The 18,516-nt window shown below is 33.6% G+C and overlaps 4 protein-coding genes across 9 annotated transcripts; 3 read left to right on the forward strand and 1 right to left on the reverse strand.

Moving 5' to 3' along the window:
* Positions 1-243: 243 nt before the first annotated feature.
* LOC127240612 (transcription factor bHLH18-like) lies at positions 244-2,599 on the forward strand. The gene is made up of 4 exons (XM_051259386.1): positions 244-274; positions 650-1,198; positions 1,284-1,631; positions 2,475-2,599. Exons 1-4 carry the CDS (start codon positions 272-274, stop codon positions 2,541-2,543), a joined length of 969 nt encoding a protein of 322 aa, XP_051115343.1. The 5' UTR covers positions 244-271; the 3' UTR covers positions 2,544-2,599.
* Positions 2,600-5,349: 2,750 nt separating this feature from the next.
* Positions 5,350-7,866, forward strand: LOC127240571 (uncharacterized). Of its 4 annotated transcripts, none has more exons than XM_051259307.1 (6): positions 5,350-5,552; positions 6,182-6,265; positions 6,376-6,471; positions 7,141-7,244; positions 7,311-7,447; positions 7,586-7,866. In XM_051259307.1, exons 2-6 carry the CDS (start codon positions 6,206-6,208, stop codon positions 7,666-7,668), a joined length of 480 nt encoding a protein of 159 aa, XP_051115264.1. In that variant the 5' UTR covers positions 5,350-5,552; positions 6,182-6,205; the 3' UTR covers positions 7,669-7,866. The 4 variants fall into 4 exon arrangements, with proteins under 4 accessions (XP_051115264.1, XP_051115267.1, XP_051115265.1 ...); XM_051259310.1 differs by having other exon boundaries at positions 6,192-6,265; XM_051259308.1 differs by having other exon boundaries at positions 5,350-5,534.
* A 155-nt stretch (positions 7,867-8,021) lies between these two features.
* On the reverse strand, positions 8,022-11,495 carry LOC127240570 (uncharacterized). Of its 3 annotated transcripts, none has more exons than XM_051259306.1 (4): positions 11,163-11,495; positions 10,898-10,968; positions 10,652-10,745; positions 8,022-10,061 (listed from the first exon to the last, which is right to left on the reverse strand). In XM_051259306.1, the coding sequence occupies exon 4, from the start codon at positions 10,006-10,008 to the stop codon at positions 8,263-8,265; it is 1,746 nt and encodes a 581-aa protein (XP_051115263.1). In that variant the 5' UTR covers positions 10,009-10,061; positions 10,652-10,745; positions 10,898-10,968; positions 11,163-11,495; the 3' UTR covers positions 8,022-8,262. The 3 variants fall into 3 exon arrangements, with proteins under 3 accessions (XP_051115263.1, XP_051115262.1, XP_051115260.1); XM_051259305.1 differs by having other exon boundaries at positions 10,652-10,796; XM_051259303.1 differs by having other exon boundaries at positions 10,652-10,812.
* Positions 11,496-13,637: 2,142 nt separating this feature from the next.
* LOC127240495 (leucine-rich repeat receptor-like serine/threonine-protein kinase BAM1) lies at positions 13,638-17,275 on the forward strand. The gene is made up of 2 exons (XM_051259209.1): positions 13,638-16,152; positions 16,929-17,275. The coding sequence occupies exons 1-2, from the start codon at positions 13,668-13,670 to the stop codon at positions 17,273-17,275; spliced, it is 2,832 nt and encodes a 943-aa protein (XP_051115166.1). The 5' UTR covers positions 13,638-13,667.
* The last annotated feature ends 1,241 nt before the right edge of the window (positions 17,276-18,516 follow it).

The following is an 18,516-nucleotide window of genomic DNA, read 5'->3' on the forward strand; positions in this document are numbered from 1 at the left end:
TTCTAAATAATGAAAAAATATATAACTTTTGAAAATTAATAGGAATGTTATTTTATCTTGAAAATAATAGATAGGTATGAACAAAATTCTATATGGTCCAACCCACACCAACCTCTCTACTATTAACATTAACTCCCCCCACCCCACCCCACCCCACCCCCACCCACACCAGAATGCCTATAAATTTAGCCGTAGCGTCCACAGATACATCCCTAACTCTCTGATTATTGCTACCATGGATTATTGCTCAAAGATTTCTTGGCTTGTTGAGATGGTAATTAAACTCTTATTTCTCTCTAACGTATGTGTATGTATGAATATATATATATATATAATTTAAATTGTTGATTTATATATGTGATAATAATTGTTGAAAAATGATATTTTATAAAATAAAATATAAGTATATTAGCTGGAGATGATGTTTTTAAAAAATAATAAGTATATATATATATTCATTTCCAATGTTTTTATGAGAATTTTAATTTTAATTTTTGTTTAAATAATAATTGACCACTTAATGAATGATGCTGTGCATGCATGTAAAACTTCGACTAGAGGATAGGCTAGAATTACTTTAATTTAGTTATTCGATTCTAGCTTAAAAAGGAATTAATTAAGATTAAACTATGGGAGAGGTTACCTGCAGGGGATGGACGATTCAATCTTCACGGATCAGTGCGAGTTCATGGATTCCTTCAACGAAGATCCAATGGCGGCAATTCTTCAACAGGAATTATACGACAGCAACGCTCTCTCCGCCGGCGGCGGATCGCCGTCGTACGACACTCCGATCAACGTTTTGGAGACCTGCAATTCACTCCATAAATCACCATCGCACAAATTGCAGAAGACAAACGATTCCCCCAATTTTTCAACCATTCAACCTAATAACTCTTCAGCTCCTATGATTCTCAATTTCTCAAAATCGACCGAGAAACCGTCGCAATTGAACTCTGGCGTCAGGCCTTTGAACTCCGACGAAGAAGCCGCTGTATCCGAAGCTTTGAGATCTCACGGTGAGTTTTTGGATTCAGACGAGCAATTACTGGTAACGCGTGCGCAGACAGTGAAGAAGCCTAGCCGTGTGAGACCGGCGTCGCAGATCTATGATCACATCGTAGCGGAGAGAAAGCGACGGCAGCAACTCAGTCAGCACTTCTTTACTCTTTCAACATTGATTCCAGGCCTGAAGAAGGTCAGTTACTTGCATCGATTCCATTAATAACCTCAACGAATTGTTCATTCTATTGTAAAACAATAAACTCACAATCAATTTCCAGATGGATAAAACTTCAGTATTGGAGGACGGAATCAAATACCTGAAGCACCTCCAGGAGCGAGTGAAGACTCTCGAAGAACAAGCGACGACTCAGACGGAGGAGTCAGCCGTCCTCATAAGAAAATCTCTGATGACGGCGGAGGACGAATGGTGGTTTGACGAGCAACCGCTGCCGGAAATCGAAGCGAGAGCGTCCAGTAACCAACTCCTTATAAGAGTTCACTGCAGGAGACGGATGGGTATTTTGGTAAAATTACTCAGCGCCGTGGATGCCCTAAGCCTGACGGTTGTCTGCAAAAACGCCGTTCCGTTTGGAAATTTAGCTCTTGATGTTACTATTGTGGCTCAGGTAATTAATATTCCTAGAAATTCTCAGTAAATAAATAGTATTACCTTTCATTCCACGATTTGTTACTATTTTTCATTTTTGTTAATTTCATATATTTTATTTTATTTTTTTAAAAATATAATTATAAATTTTAATCTTATTTTAAATTTTATAATTTTAAAATATTAATTAAACTATCTAGTTATTTTAATATTAATTTACAATTATTTTACTATACACTAATAAAGTTTACTAAGAGTGTGTTTGTTTGGGGGTTTTGATTTTGAGTTGAGATTTGAATAGTAAAAATTTTGAATTTGAATAGTTGTATGATGTGATATAAATAGATGTTGATGTGATGTTTTGAATATAAAATTAATTTTTAGTATAATATAAAAAATAAAAAATAGGTGTTTGATTTGATGTTTTTGGGGAAAAATTTTGGATGAATAGTAGAATTTTGGTAAAATTCTTCAAACGAACAAACCCTAATACTTCCTCCATCGCTAACAAACTATCCATTTTTTTGTTTATTTTGGTCCGTCTCGTAACAAAATATTCATTTTTTTTTGTAACTGTACTATCTAACTAACGTTACAAATACTCTTACAACTTACAATATATTACACAAATATCATTACGTTTATATCACACAATACTTATAAAGTTATTTTAGTCATTTCTATTTTATTTTTGCTATATTCCAATATAATATTAATATTTTTTAAATTTCGTACAAAAAGTAATGAAATATATAAATATGAGACAGATGGAGTATAATTTTTAATTATTTACTAATTATACACATAATTTAGAATATTGGTTAATGATTAATTAATTTAATTCCAATAATTGGGGTTTCAGATGGATAAAGAGTTCAAACTAACAGTACAGGAGGTGGTGAAGAGAATCCAGGACGCCTTGAGGTATTGATTGCACGCTCCCGGGAGCTCAACACCCGATGGGTGAATTTAGAATCTACCAGGAAGTGGGAAGTACAGCTCCGATATACAGATTGTTACTACAGTAACTAAATAGAAATTAATCAATACAAAATTAGTCATCTCTTTGACCCGACACATATCACTTTCTTTCTTTCTTTTTTTTTTTTTTTTTTTAAGTTTGTCCCAAGTAAGATGATTCTTTTCATTCCGGTAAATTTAATAATTTTAAATATATTTAATAAATATAAATTAATTTAATTAAATTTTAAATTTTAATAAATAGAATATTTTATCTAAATTTAAAATTTCTCAATTTTTAAAAGTAATTAGTTTATATTAATTATATATATTTTTATTTATTTATATTATATAAAATTTTATTCTTTATAAAATAATATCTATATTATATACTACTATATTCTATTATATATAGTATTTGAAATATTTAAGTAACTTTTTATTTATTTTTAATTATATATATATTAATTTTTATTTTTAAAATAATACTACTTCCGTTCAGCCACAAAGTGTACAATGATTTTATTGTGTTAATCTTTAATATTAATTATTATATCAAAATATAATACAAAAAAAATATAAAGACAAAAATACATCTATTAGTCTCTTATATTTTTAGAGTAAATTATATAAATATAAAAATATTTTTAATATTAAATACAATGACGCAAAATAATATCTTTACTTACAGAGTTAGTAACAAATACCACTTATATAGAAAATAACTATTATGATTAATCTATTACATTAAATCATCTAAAATACTTATTCCTAATCAAATGGGTGTCTTACTGAGACAAAGAGTATTAATATAATATGTATAGTATATAATGGATATATATGTATATCTAATAAAGCCCACTAGTATAATAATGGGCCATATTAAATAAAGCCTCAATGAAAATCTGGGCCTAAAAGCTTACAATTCACTTCATATTCTGAGTTTGGAAATGGAGACAAAATCCTAATTAAGAAGGACAATTTGGGTAAACTTTTTTTTTTTTTTTTTTTTTTTTCCGCAAACTAGTTTCACAAGTGAAAATTTTTCGCTGTTTTAGTCCTTCGGACCCGGAGACGCCCGCGTAGCTCACCGGAGGTGACGTATCCGCCAGGTCAGCGACACCTGGCGGACACGTGGATTTATTTATTTATTTTTATTTATTTTAATTTTTTTCATTTTTTTAATTGGACCAAATAAAAAAATAAAAAAATACAAATAAATTTTAAAAAAATTAGAAAAATGAAAAAAAAAATTAAAAATCTACGTGTCTGTCAGGTGTCGCTGACCTGGTGGAGACGGACATGTCACCTCCGGCGAGCCACGCGGGCGTTTCCGGCGCCGGAGGACTAAAACAACGAAAATTCTTCACTTATGAGACTAGTTTGCGACACGCTTTACGGGACTAAAATGATAAAGGAGTTCAGTTACAGACCTAAAAAAACAGTTTACCCGAAAAATTTTAATATGAATTCGTTGTATAAAAAAATATATATATTTTCTCTATCTCAATGAATGTAATTTTTTACTAATTTTATTTGTTTTATTAAAATATTTTTTTAATTGTGGTAACAGTAATTACACATCCATATTAAAATATATTACAATTAATTTATATACTGCCTCCGCTCAATAACTATGTATCTATTTACTTTTTATACGAGGTTTTAGAAATATTAATATTATATTGAGATGTAGTAGAAATAAAGTAGAAATGATTAAAGTAATCTTATTAATATTGTGTGATATAAAAGTAATGATATTTGTGTAATATATTGTAAGTTGTAAGAATATTTGTAATGTTAGGTAGAGATTACAATTAGTAAGAAAGAAATTGATACTTTGTTATGAGACGGACTAAAATGGAAAAATGAATATTTTGTTACGAGACGGAAGAAGTAAAGCATAAATAATAAAAAATGTCAAAACATCTTATATATTTTCACCAATTAGTAAAATATTACTCCCTCAATTCCAAACATCTGTCATATTTTCGTTTGTGGTATGTCCTAAATATATTGTAATATTTATAAAATAAAAATAATTAACTATAATTAATCTATATATCACACTTTGTCATATTACATCTCATTGTGTGTTTGCATCATATTTTAAATGAAGAGAGTATTATTTTAGAGGAAAATATATTTTAGTTTGAGTATGTTCACTTTGTATTCTTTAGAAAGAATATTTTTTTTTATAATTATTTTTGATATGAAAAATAAAAAATATGTTGAATTATTGACGTTTTGTATGTGAATATAATAATATACGTATCCAACTCTATTATTTATATTTAGAAAAAAAATAATACTAAATATAAGTGTAGAAAAAAAATAATACTAAATATAATAGTTAGTGGTAAAGTCCACAGTTATTAAAAGAAATGTAAATTTTTAAATTGGATAGACAAAAATAAAGATACGTAAACTTAGAAGTAGACTAAGGGATATTATATATATTACTTTAATATGTATATATTGTATTTTTATACTTTCTCAGTTCATCAGTAAATTTTATATTTTACCATTTTAATTTTGTTAAATTTTTTTTTTTTTAATTTTTAACTAAATATCAAAATATTTATCGTCCTTACTTTTTTATATTATTTATATTTTAATATTAAGAATAAAATAGATATTATATTATTTTATCATATTATGTTTATAAATGTTTTTATAGAATGACTGCAAAAAATAAATAAAAAACTTAGGTATGAAAGTATAAAAATAATGCCACTTAAATATAGTTTTAATGAACAAATTCATTATTAAAAAGAAGTCGATTCTCAAATCTCAATAGCAAATCCTCCCAATTCCAAATTGCCAGACACGCTCCCCCGCCTCTCTCTCGACGTCGCAAATCGCCGTCGGCCGTCCTCCCCCACCTGCATCTCGACCTCACAAATCGCCGCTAGCAGCTAGCCGCCGGCCGCCTTCCCCACCTCGCAGTCGCGCGCGCACAGTACTATCCGTGTTTTGTGTGTGCATTTCTTTCTCTCTTTCTCTCAATTTTTGTTTACCGCTGCTGTCGATTTGGGTATCGACTTTTTGTCCCTGTCATTTTTGTTTGTTTTCTGTATGTTTTTGCTTTGTGACTTCCAAAGTTTTGGAAATATTTTTCTCTCTTCAGTTCTTTGATTAATTTTTTTGTATTTGATATAGAATGAGAGTGTGGTGACTGATTGCGTTTTGAGTAATTCTACTGCTGTGCATAAAAATTCAGCTTCGAAAACTGAAAAAATCTATATACCGAAAGTACCGTATAAACAGTACAATAGTTAAACTTCTGTAGAAAAATTCTGTTGGGTATACTGTATGTGTCAATTTTCGGTATAAGGTACAGAACCATCCCTGCCGTAAACCCTTATCTCGGTCGTTGGCTAATCTGAAATTTTCAGGCTAAGGATTTAGCTTTGCAGTGAATTATTTTCTTATTAACGTTCCAATTTAGCTTTCTCGTTTGTTTAGTGTGCTCTCGATCTTGTCTTGAGGTTTGTATTCTTCATCTAGAACCAGGCGGATGAGATTTGATTCTGTCGGCTATGTTCAGCTGCAGTAAATGTTGGATCCGTTTCGAGCTCTTCTGACTGTGTGAAGGTTTTCCTATAGGAAATTTCAGCAAGAGAGAACGAGATGGGTTGGAAGGCAGCACAAAAAATAATTCAGACTTGGAAAATCCTCAGAGGTGATAATGTAAGAAGAATAAAGCAATCTGCTTCATTTCGTTGAAGAAGGAAAATCAAAGTTTGTTCCAGATCATTTTCCAGTAACATTTAGAGTTTATTGGTTGATCATCTATGCAGGTAATGATAATTCGGGGAAAGGATAAAGGCGAAACTGGAATTATCAAACGTGTATTCCGCTCCCAAAATCGAGTCATTGTTGGGGGGAAGAATTTGGTGAGCTATTCTAAGTTTGTTTGTTTGTGATTTGGAGCTTTGAGTTGCTTTTCTGCTGTTTCAATTTTCAAACTTTTGCTAATGTAAAATGAGTCTGGAAAGTGACATTTTATAAGAAAATATGAATTTGATACTAATAATGATCCGTTTAAATTATGGTAAAAAAGTTGGTTATTTGATACGATATTTTGTAGGAAGAAAATGGCATGTTATGCTAATATCTTCTTGAAAAACTTATTGTTGATAAATACGGTTAGAAGTTCTAAATGTGTATTATAAACATACATGAAATTGATTTTGGATGTTACTCGTTGTTTGTAAGGGATCGTTAAGATTGTACAGTTAAAACAGTTCACGGGAAATTCATTGCAACCAAACCATGATCATTTTGAATGAGAGCTCTTTATATGCTCTTTAATGGTGTTCTGCTGATGTCCATTTTTGGTCTGATAATTGCGAGTTTGCCAAAAGATCCTCGATCCCTATTGATTTTCTGTGATTGTTTCCCATTTTTTGGTAAAAACAGATTTCATTGTGGATTCCATAGGAAATCATTTTTTACTATGGTTGAGAGTTTAGGAATAGAATCATTTCACAGAGACAGCATTATGCAGGAGCTATATGGTTGTCTCTGCAAGGTGAAATTCATAGTTAAGAATTTTTGTGCAGGTGAAAAAGCACGTGAAGCAGACCCAGGGCAATGCCGGTGGGATTTTCACAATGGAAGCCCCACTCCACGTCTCGAATGTTCAAATTGTAGATCCGGTCACAGGGTGAGAGGTTTATATTATTTTTATCCTAGCCGGGCTGCGCATGGCGCCTAACTTTTTCCTGTTTAGGAATCCCTGTAAGGTTGGAACTAAATACTTGGAAGATGGCACAAAGGTGCGCGTATCTAGAGGAATTGGAGCATCAGGGTCGATCATACCTCGCCCGGAGATATTGAAGCTGAGGAGACATCCTAGGCCTAACTATGGTAATAATCATCGTATGATTGATTGCTTTTGAACATTTCTGCAATTCTTTTGTTGGTTTATAATCGTATTTAGCAAGCCTAGCTACGAATGATTGGTTATTGTTTTTTTTTTTTTTTTTTTTGCCGTCGTTAATGCAGTTGGTCCTAAGGACACTCCAATGGATGTGGTTCTGGAGAAGACTTACGACGCTAAAACCGGGATTGGAATGCCGGATCTCTAAAACAAGTTCTTCCTAAAGCCCTTCATCGGTTTCTTCTATTGTTGTATCGAACCTTTATGCTAGCATTACAAGGCCTTACGACATTTTTTCGACTTGTCTACAGGTTAGTATTAGATAGTTTCTTTATTGCTTTAACTACCAATTTGGATGGAGACTATTAATTAAAATAATTCATACCGGAATTAATATTAATATTAATATTATTTTTTTATTAATTTGAAAATAAATAATAGGGATATTGGCAGCTACCAATATACGGTAAATCTTTAAAAACGAACATACATGTATTAATAAATATTTATATTATATTGATTAATTGTTGCATAAAATAAATATTTCGAAAAGTATTTAAATAAATTAATAAAATAAGAGAATCTGGTTTATAGTTCACATAGCTAACACATTCCATTTCTGATTCTGTCGACGAATTTTTTTTTTACAAAAATAATGGTTCTCATTTTCTGATTTGCCAACAATTTATTTCGAGCTAACCAACCTTAATCTCCATACCACGTTGGTCTATAATGCAAATAAACTCGATACCGATTGCTCGCGCCGAGTAAAAAAACATCGGCCGGGCAACAGGAAGAATCGCTACTCACTTGCATCAAGGGTGTTAGAATCCGTACCTGATTCCGGGAGGGTATCGAGGTCGGTTCGAGCATCTTTCACTTCTTGGGGGAGCGATGAATCGGATTCATTATCCGTCATTCTATGTACCGTTTCATTTATGCTCGGATTGTCCTCCTTCGATGAAGTTGTCGAAACCTGAGAAAAATTGTCCATACTGCTATTGCCATCATCCCTGCCGTTGCTGTCGTTGTAGGAATTCGACTTCTCATCAAGAACTGTGTTGTTGCCGGGATTGTTGGGCTCGACTGAGGTATTGGTCTCGCTTACGGACAAATGGTTCTCCATATCGTCCCGGGATGCCTTGGATTCGTCGCTGTCTGAATTTCCATCGTAGGAGCTGTTTGAATTCCCGTTCGACATATCGAGCTCTGCTTTTGTCAAAAGATGAGCTACACTTGAATTCGATTCGCCAGAATTAGTATCCATTTTTGCAGATGAATGAAGTTCATCACCGTGAGTCGACGAGTTAGCTTCGCTGCTCGGAAGAACTGCATCCTGAATCATTTTGGCTGTGTTTTTTGTCTTCTCGATTGCATTCTTAATCTTTCCAGCTATCTTCTCCCGTTTCTTGTTCTGAGACTTACGATTCGTGCCATCTGAAACAACTCCTCCGTCGAGACTCTTTTCTTTGATCCCGTTCTTTTCGACTGGATGATCTTCCTGCTTCTCCAGTTTGTCGTTTTCAGCATTGCTCTTTCCGCTACCTTTTCCATTGGCATCATCTTCTGTTGTTTTATGCGTCGAATATTCGCTTACAATTCCCTTATCCTTAACCTTACTCTCATTGTCGACATTGTTCTTGTTTTGTCCAATCTTGCTTTCGACAATTTCCTCGTTCTGTTGCGTATCATGGCCTGATTTTCCCTTTCCTTTTCCCTTTTCCTTCCTCTTTTCTTTCTTCTGTAAATCTTCACTTACCTTTTCTTCTCCGGCGAGGTTCACTTCCATTGTTCTTCCATTTTCATTCTCATTGCTTTCATTCCCCATCGCAGCATCTTCGCCTTTCCCGACGATGCCAGCCTTATCTTCGAGGTATTTCTCAATGTTCTTCTTCACTTCGACGCCCTTTTCGAGCAACTTCTCCATATTCTTCTTCACTTTAACACTCACACCTTCATCTTCAATATTGTCTCCCTCGTCTATTTTAGTCTCGTGTTCGCTATTCTCCCCTTCCTCTGCGTTAAATTCCGTAGCCCCTCCATCCATCTTAAGATTGTTGTCCTCCATTTGATCCTCACTGTTGGTTTCTCTAATCTCATGTTCTTCGGTGTGGGTTTCTTTCGCCACGCCACCCTCTTCTGTCTCAGCTTCCTTTATAGTACTCGCATAATTTTCCGTAGAGTCTTCCTTTATGCTATTCACAAAGTTTTGTGTATGCTGGACTGCTTCCATGTTTTGTTCTTGTTCCCTGTCCTGAGGCTTGGTTTCGTCTTCGAAATGAGGTGTTTCCAATGGCTTCTCATCTTCGCTGTACACTTCTACTTTTGGTTTGAGATCCTTTCTCCCAAACTTGACGCTGTCGTTGTCGTGCTGTTGCATCTTTTCTGAGAGTTTGAGGCTCTCTTGAGACGGTGCCTTCTTGTTGCCCGAGCGCTGCATCTGAACAAACAGCCAGATGGACACTCCGAGCAGCAAACTTACCTGCAGCACGTGCTTCATTTTCATCCCGGTGCTCCTCTGGTGTCGCCGAGGTGATTGCCTGAACATGATGATGGCTACCTTTGAAACCAAGGCTATAAAAACTTCAACTTATACAAGTCCTGTAAAGGAGAATCAAAATGAGTTCGATATGCAAAGAGAGAAAAAAAGAACAATTCAGAATAACGAGGCAAGAAAAACAGCGGAGATGGCTGCCTCCAATCCATTACTAAGATCCAAATATTCAAGAATTCAATAAAGTTGATAAGGAAGAACACAAGGACAAGTGATGTTCTCAACCCCATAATCTTAAATTTGAATTTAAAGACAAGTGATTGTCTTCCACTCCATAATCATAATGTGTAGAGAGCACATAATGTGCATTTTTTAAGATCTAAGTTTCTAATGGCAACAATTTTCTATTTATGCAAGGCTCAAACATAGGATCAACCATCATCTACACCCATTGAGCAAAACAGGTCCAATCCATTTCATCATATTTTGATGTTCTAAAGATAATTGAAGAAAGCCTCGTTTACCGCAAGAGATCAAAGATAACATAATGTAATACAAACACTGGCCTTGTTACATCAAGAAGGCCTACATCCAAACATTGATAAACATAGATCCACATTTCATTCATACGAAATTGCAAATCGAAATGCTCCAATTGAAAACCAAGGAAATATAAACAGAGATTGGGAAATATTACCACAATATGATCAAAGTCAAATCCCTAATGTAATTGTGCAGAATTATCCCCTTCAGTCTACCAGTGAATTGCGAATATGCTTCTCTCAAATACACTGATGCGAACAATTTCACAAATGCTTTAACTGGAATCCCCGCAAACGGATCTGAAATATGCATTTTCTGTATGTATGTCCGCGCGTGGACATTAACGATACGTACATGTGTAAATATAGGTAGAGATATGTGTGGAGGAAAGGGAAGTTACATGAGTTTATCTCCACGCACTATGGATACGTGAGCACGTATGAACCGACACGTCGCGGCTTGCGCTATTTTCTGCACAACAAAATTTACAAATATCGATGGCTGCAAATATTTGGGATAGGATTCAAATCGTTTGTAAGCTGAATCACATCAGGAAAAATTTCAGTAAAAAATTCCGCCGCCTCCGCCTCGGCCGCCGCCGCCGCGGCAACGGCGACAGCGATGGAGGCGTCGAAGCTTCTAGAATCAGGCCTCTATTTACTAACCCACTGCTGGTTCCCGCGTCGTTGGTCGTATTCCTAGGCTGAGCGCGACGGAGGACATAAATCGAGTATCGGCGGACGCCATTGATGCGATGCTTCCCCATTGCGTGATCAAATCTCGAATACCTTATCTCCTGCAACTGAGTAGCGCAGAATTTGAGTGACAATATTGTGTTATAAAAATGAAAAAAATTAAAAGTAAAAAAATTATTAAAAAGTAAAAAATTTAATTTTTATATTTTTGACATATGACAATAAAAAATATGATTAGAAAAATAAATTTTTATTTAAATATTATAGATATGTTTTCCAAGCAGGTTTGGGGGATTTTCACGCAAGTACTGTGTACAATAAAAATCCCTCAAACCACCTTTTGTCTCCTCTTAATGGCATTGCTGCAACGCTTGCAGCTTTTTACAATTTTTTTTTTTTAAATTAAAATATTTATGTTGTAACATAAAAAAATAAAAAAATAAATAATTATAACATTAAAATAATATTTGTATTTTGTATATGAAGTGTTATTCAATAAATTCAAAAAATATAATTGACCTCTTTATAATCAAGCGTATGCTTCTCTAGTCAAATTTTTCAAAATTTTACTATTTGGATTTTATGTTTCTAAAAAAAATTACTTTTTTTTTTTTTTTCATAAAACATCACATCAAACATTATTTTTATATCAAATTCAAACTATTTTTGTTTTCAAACTCATAAAAAAAAAAACACATTTGGAGTTGGGATGAGTTTGTCGATTTTAAAGTTGAATTTGAAGTTTTGAATAGTAATATTTTAAATTTGAATAATTATATAATATTATATAAATAAATATTTTGTGATGTTTTTAGTATATAATGAATTTGATCATAATAAAAAAAACAATTGATTTGATATTTTTAAAAAAAATAAATAAAAATTACAATTAAGGCCGAAACCCATTGGCAATTTAAATTTACTTAATTTATTTTTTATTTTTCAACAAATCCTTCCCCCAAAAATTCAAACGAAAAACTATAGAATTTATGGTATTTCCTTTACTGATATTTCATTTAATCCCTCAATCATCTTATAGTGCCTCAGATCATATGAACTTATATGTTATCTTATAATCAGTAAAAGTTTTTTTTTTTTTTCGACATTATTTTGTAAATCATAAAAAAAATAAAAAATAAAAAGAGTACACTTAAAATTGATATTTTAACTGCAAAAGGAAAGATACTGATGTAAATCTTAAATGTGGGTAATTCAAAGTAACCAGTGTGGTGCATAACATCATCCTTGTTTTATTTTTAAGTAAAAAATTATTATATTATTGTATTTTTTTTACTAAAAAAAAATTATTATTACTCACTTTTATTAAAATTCATGTCCGATCAAATGAGCACACATTTGTATGACGAAATGAGTAATATTTTACCGTTACCTTCATATTTTGCCAAGTTAATTATGCTGATGCTTAAAATTATATTTTGAATATTTTTGTATTCAAGCCCTTAATCGAATCTCTATGTCCTATGTTGCTCTAATTGCTAACAATAATAATAATAATAATAATAATAATAATAATTACACATAAATAATTAATCATATAGTAGATAATTTTATGACTTTGAATTTCTCTGTCATTAAAAAATTAAAGATTATTGAATAATATTGAAAGAACAATCACATGGTTTTATTTATGTTTTAAATTAATTAAGAAACTAATATGACATATATAGATGTAATTATCTAAATAAACATTAACTAATGAGTTCGTGAAACATAGAGCCATAGAATTACTTATACAATTGCGCTGGCGGCTAGAGCATTGATTGAGTTAAATCAACGTATATTGCTCAATGAAATTATATAAGTTTTTTTTTTTTTTTATATAAATATATATTGATTGAGTCAAATTTATATATAATACATAATATGCTGATTAGTGAAATAAGCATTTCAATCCATCAATTCGGTAACCAAATTAATAGAATTGTTATTATTTTCTTTTTTTAATTATATATACTCGTTTATGTATATATATAGAAAATTTATCACCATACATATCGAGCATCTTTTATTTTAAGGTAACTACCATGATTATTTAATTTATATATAATTATTGCTCTGTATTTAATGAAAATTACTTACTATATTATTATTATTATTATTATTATTATTATTTTGGTTATTTTTATATGGATTTGTTTGGTTAGGGTTTATCTACAATTTTAAATATGTTATGTCTTGAGAAACCAATCTAGACAATAAGAGGGGTTAAGTATTGGGTGATTAATAATTCTATTTCTAATTATTTATGTGATTTCTAAATATGTGTTTTCAATGACATTAATGTACCTGGAATTTTGGTTTTAAGTTTTTAACTGATTTCAAATGAAAAAGAAAAGAAGAAGATAATTTCGAACCTGAAAGATGCGATTCCTCTCCATCTTCTTCTTCCTCCTCCTCCACCTCCGCGGCGGCGCCGCCGTGAGGGGCTCACGGTGGGTGGAGCAGCAGGCGTTGATGTCCATAAAAGCAGCCATTACGGTGGATGCTAACTCTGCACTGTCGTCGTGGAATTCGAGCACCAATCACTGCACATGGAGGGGAGTCACGTGCGATCCGTTGCAACGGCACGTGAGGCTTCTGAACATCTCTGATCTCTACTTAAAAGGCACTCTCTCGCCGGCCGTCGGCCGCCTCCGGTTCCTCAACCGCCTCTCTGCAGCTAATAACGATCTCTCCGGCCAAATTCCGCCGGCGATCGGAGATATTCAGAATCTGAAGTACCTGAATCTCTCTGTAAATAAGTTTAATCACAGCATCCCCATGGAGCTCTCCGGCCTCACGAATCTCCAAGTTCTCGACCTCCACGACAATGCTCTCGCCGGAATGTTAGATGCTCAATTTTTTCCCGCCAATTTAACTTATCTGCACGTCGGCGGGAACCGCTTCGCCGGAAAAATTCCTCCGGCGATTGGCTCGCTTCCATATCTCGAGTTTTTGTCTCTCTCCGCCAACGTTCTCACCGGAGCTATTCCGCCGGAGATCGGGAAATTGAAGCAACTCAAGGAACTTCACATTGCATTCCTCAATAGCTTCACCGAAGGAGGACTACCAGAGGAAATCGGGAATTTAACAAACCTGGTAACACTAAACGCTGCAAGTTGCCAACTCTCCGGCGAGATTCCGTCGCAGATCGGAAACCTGGTGAATCTCCAAACGTTATGCCTTGCACAAAATCAACTCTCCGGCGAATTGCCGCCGGAGATGGGGAAGTTGCAGAGCCTGAGAAAATTGGATCTAGGATCGAACAACTTCTACGGTGATCTACCAAGCTCATTTGCAGGTCTGAAAAATCTCCACACCTTGCTACTTGACCAGAATAACTTCAACGGAACTCTACCAGAAAGCATCGGAGAATTGCCGAACTTGGAGCAGATACGTCTATGGCGAAACTCCTTCGCCGGAATCATTCCTCGAAGTTTAGGCACCAATCGGAAGCTAAAAATAATAGATCTCAGCCTCAACTGGTTCGCCGGAGATTTACCCCCAAATTTATGCGACGGCGAACAATTACAATCATTCAACGTCATCTACAACAGCCTCTCAGGTCCGATTCCAGAATCACTTTCTCGTTGCGAATCGTTGTATCAGCTCGGATTAAGCCACAATTTCTTCGCCGGCGACATTCCGCAGGGATTACTAACCTTACCAAAGCTAACCATCCTCGATCTTCAAAACAATTCTCTCACCGGATCTCTCCCTGAAACCAACAAATCCTTACCACTGTTGGAACGCCTCATCCTCTCCATGAACAGTTTCACCGGTCCTCTGCCGCGGAGCTTCGCGAATTTCGCCACTCTCAACAGGCTTTTACTCGCCGGAAACATGTTCTCCGGCAGGATTCCAGTTGAAATCGGAAATTTCACACAGATAACAGAGATGGATTTCAGCAACAACAACTTCACCGGAAAAATTCCTTCCGAGATACGCCTCTGCAACAAACTCTACTACCTCGATCTCAGCAACAACAACCTCTCCAACGAAATTCCTCCAGAGATAACTAACCTGACATCGCTGAACTACTTGAATTTGTCGAGGAACCATTTGAGCGGCAGCATTCCCCCTCCATTGGCAGAGATGCATAGCTTAACTACAGTCGATTTCTCATACAACAATTTCTCTGGTTCATTTCCTTTCACAGATCAATCTACATTCTCCGATAACAGATCATTCGCAGGCAATCCTAATCTCTGCGGCACAATCGTAAGGCCTTGCGACAAAGACGACGAAAATCAGGAGCCAACAATATCGACTATACAGCAACTTATGATGAGCAGCGGCCTCATAGTCTGCTCGATCTTCATCGCCATCGGTTTCATTTACACACACTACTCGTTGGGCGAGTCGTGGAAGGATCAAGCGTGGAGGCTAACGGCGTTCCAACAAGTGAACTTCACGTGCGACGACATCGTCAGATGTCTTAAGGACGAAAACATAATCGGAAAAGGCGGCGCCGGAGTTATCTACAAGCTCGAGACGCCTACCGGCGAGCAAGTGGCCGTGAAGAAGATGGCCACGGCGATGGGCCACGGTTCATCGTATGATTATGGATTTAGGGCCGAGATCGAGACATTGGGCCAAATTCGACATCAACATATTGTCAAATTGTTGGGATTTTGCTCGAATCATAGGACAAACCTTTTGTTGTACGAGTACATGCCTAACGGAAGCTTAGGCGAAATGCTTCATGGCGATAGCGGAGGCGCTCTAAATTGGGATACGAGATATAGGATCGCCGTCGAGGCGGCGAGAGGGTTGTGCTATCTTCACAACGATTGCATGCCGACGATTATTCACCGTGACATGAAGTCGAATAATATCCTCTTGGATTCGAAGTTTCGAGCATATATATCTGATTTCGGGCTTGCGAAGTTCTTGCAACGCTTGGGGGCGCCGGAGTATATGTCGGCTATCGCCGGATCTTATGGCTACATCGCTCCAGGTATTATCGGCATGTTCATATATATATATATATATATATATGTAAATTGTTACTGTTTAAATAAGCACCGATAAAATATAAAAATAAACACATGTTTTTATTACATACAATATATATGTCTGTTCTGTGTAGTAAAGATATGTATTATTTGTTCATTGTTAAATGTATGTTTTATAGAAATAACTCATGTGCTAAAATCAAATGTTTTATGTGATGTGTGAGACTATACTGTTGTTAGTTCATATGTTGTATTTATATTATATTAATATAAATAATGTATTGTCTGCAGTAATGTTGTATGCTATTCTGTTAGCACACAATATACTGTCAGCACAATGTTGAATTTTTAAATTAAGTATTGTAACCGCATATATATAGGCGGTGGTTAGGGTGCTCACTTGATCAAATTAGTATCGTATTGACTTAATTTAGTTCACGAATTTGAAGTAATTAACATTTAATATATTATATAAAAACATGTGTTGTGTGAATTATATATATTGTATTATGCTGTATAATATGTTTATTGCGTTACGTGAAATGACATAATGTGTTATGTTATATATTGTGTATTAGCATTTGTTGTCTGAGTTATATGTTGTATTCGTATAATATGTTTGTGTTGAAATAATAATGTATTGTGCGACATTTGATTATATAATATGTATTGTATATTATATCAAAATGTAAAGTTGGATATGTCCTATTATACCAAAACAATATATATTAATGAAATAGTTGTTACATCTGATATTTTATTTTTTTTATATATATAGAATATGCGTATACGTTGAAGGTGGATGAAAAGAGCGATGTGTATAGTTTTGGAATCGTGCTATTAGAGCTAATCACAGGGAAGAAGCCCGTGGTTGAAGTGGGCGATAGCATAGACATAGTAGAATGGGTTTGGATGAAGACGGGTGGGGTAATAAAAGAAGTGGCGAAGATCATCGATGGGAGGCTTTCTTCGAATGTGGCTTTACATGAAGTTGTGCATATGTTTAGTGTGGCGATGTTGTGCGTCGAAGAGCAAGCAATTTCGCGACCCACTATGCGTGAAGTCGTGCTCATGCTAACGGATCAGTCGAGGCTATCACGATTGTTGGATTTTCTCAAAATTTAAGATGATGATTAGATATGGATCTCCTTTACATGTAACAACAGAGGACGATGATTTTATTTATTGATTCAAATTTAAATTGCGAAAAAAAAAAAAAAAAAAAAAAGGGGAGATGAATAATGAAGAGCATCCTTTAGTTTTGATTTGGAATTAGATTTTTTTGTTTAAATTTTAATTTAAATAATATTCTGTGAGGATAAAATGTATTTTTATCATAATATACAAAAAAATTACCAATTTTAATTACATAGGTATTTTTAATTTTTTTTACCTTTTGTCGACAATAGAAATTTTGGAAAATATCAAATCAAATACACCAAATGTATTCATTTAGATATTTGTAATAAATTAAAAAATAATTATATTTTATTAATTAGTGGTTAGTGGAAGTATGTAAGATGTTTTTGACAATTTTGCCATTTGATTTAATATATATAAAGTAATTGTATATGTAATACTATATTTATAATTTAAAGTGAAATTAATAAAAATAGTAAAAAAAATATTTTGAATTAGAAAAGAAGAAATATCAAATATCCTAATTTTTAAAAAATTTCAAAACTTCATTTCTATTTAAAAAAACCTAAAATACAACCAAACAACTAGTTCATATGTATTGAAATATCTACACTTCCATAGACATGTTAGTTCATCCTATGTAATATTTTTTAGTGATAGATTCTTGATTAATATACTTAAAAATATATATAGTATTATATTATAAATATTTATATAATATTATATTTTTCACTCGTAAAAATTAATAATTTAACATAAATTATTAATTTAAATTACAAATATATATATATATATATTTTTTTATGTCTAACTTATAATTATAAGACCATCTTACTTTTCTCGCCCGCAAATCTGGACCGTTGATCATTTCCGTCTTCTTATAGATTTTATTTATTTATTTACTTTAATTTTGTTCTGCTTATGTAATAGATTTGGGTGTCGTGTTTTCTGTTTGGGGGTTTCTATTTATTTTTTAAAAATGGTCAAGTCTCCTAACTTGTTAGGACATCATTGACCATAGACTCATAGGTTCTGCTATTAATAGGAATATTATGTGAGATTAGGGACCATTTATATAAAAGTTTTTAAATATTTGACATAATAGTGTTTTTAAGAATTAGTGTGCGAATAGACTAGTTTTCTCGGGTATGTTCATTTATTAATTTTATTAAAGATTTTTATTAATTTAAAAATTCTTTTTAACAACATCAAATCAAACATCTAAT

Source organism: Andrographis paniculata, unplaced genomic scaffold, assembly GCF_009805555.1.
Source record: "Andrographis paniculata isolate CXL003 unplaced genomic scaffold, ASM980555v1 Contig79END, whole genome shotgun sequence".
Classification (NCBI taxonomy): domain Eukaryota; kingdom Viridiplantae; phylum Streptophyta; class Magnoliopsida; order Lamiales; family Acanthaceae; genus Andrographis; species Andrographis paniculata.

Coding starts and splice junctions, on each gene's coding strand:
- LOC127240612 (XM_051259386.1), top strand. Junction 1,199..1,283: donor TGATTCCAGGCCTGAAGAAG/GTCAGTTACTTG, acceptor ATCAATTTCCAG/ATGGATAAAACTTCAGTATT. Junction 1,632..2,474: donor ATGTTACTATTGTGGCTCAG/GTAATTAATATT, acceptor TTGGGGTTTCAG/ATGGATAAAGAGTTCAAACT.
- LOC127240571 (XM_051259307.1), top strand. CDS start 6,206: ATGGGTTGGAAGGCAGCACAAAAAATAATTCAGACTTGGAAAATCCTC. Junction 6,266..6,375: donor AAATCCTCAGAGGTGATAAT/GTAAGAAGAATA, acceptor TCATCTATGCAG/GTAATGATAATTCGGGGAAA. Junction 7,448..7,585: donor ACATCCTAGGCCTAACTATG/GTAATAATCATC, acceptor TCGTTAATGCAG/TTGGTCCTAAGGACACTCCA.
- LOC127240570 (XM_051259306.1), bottom strand. CDS start 10,008: ATGTTCAGGCAATCACCTCGGCGACACCAGAGGAGCACCGGGATGAAA.
- LOC127240495 (XM_051259209.1), top strand. CDS start 13,668: ATGTCCATAAAAGCAGCCATTACGGTGGATGCTAACTCTGCACTGTCG. Junction 16,153..16,928: donor TTATGGCTACATCGCTCCAG/GTATTATCGGCA, acceptor TTATATATATAG/AATATGCGTATACGTTGAAG.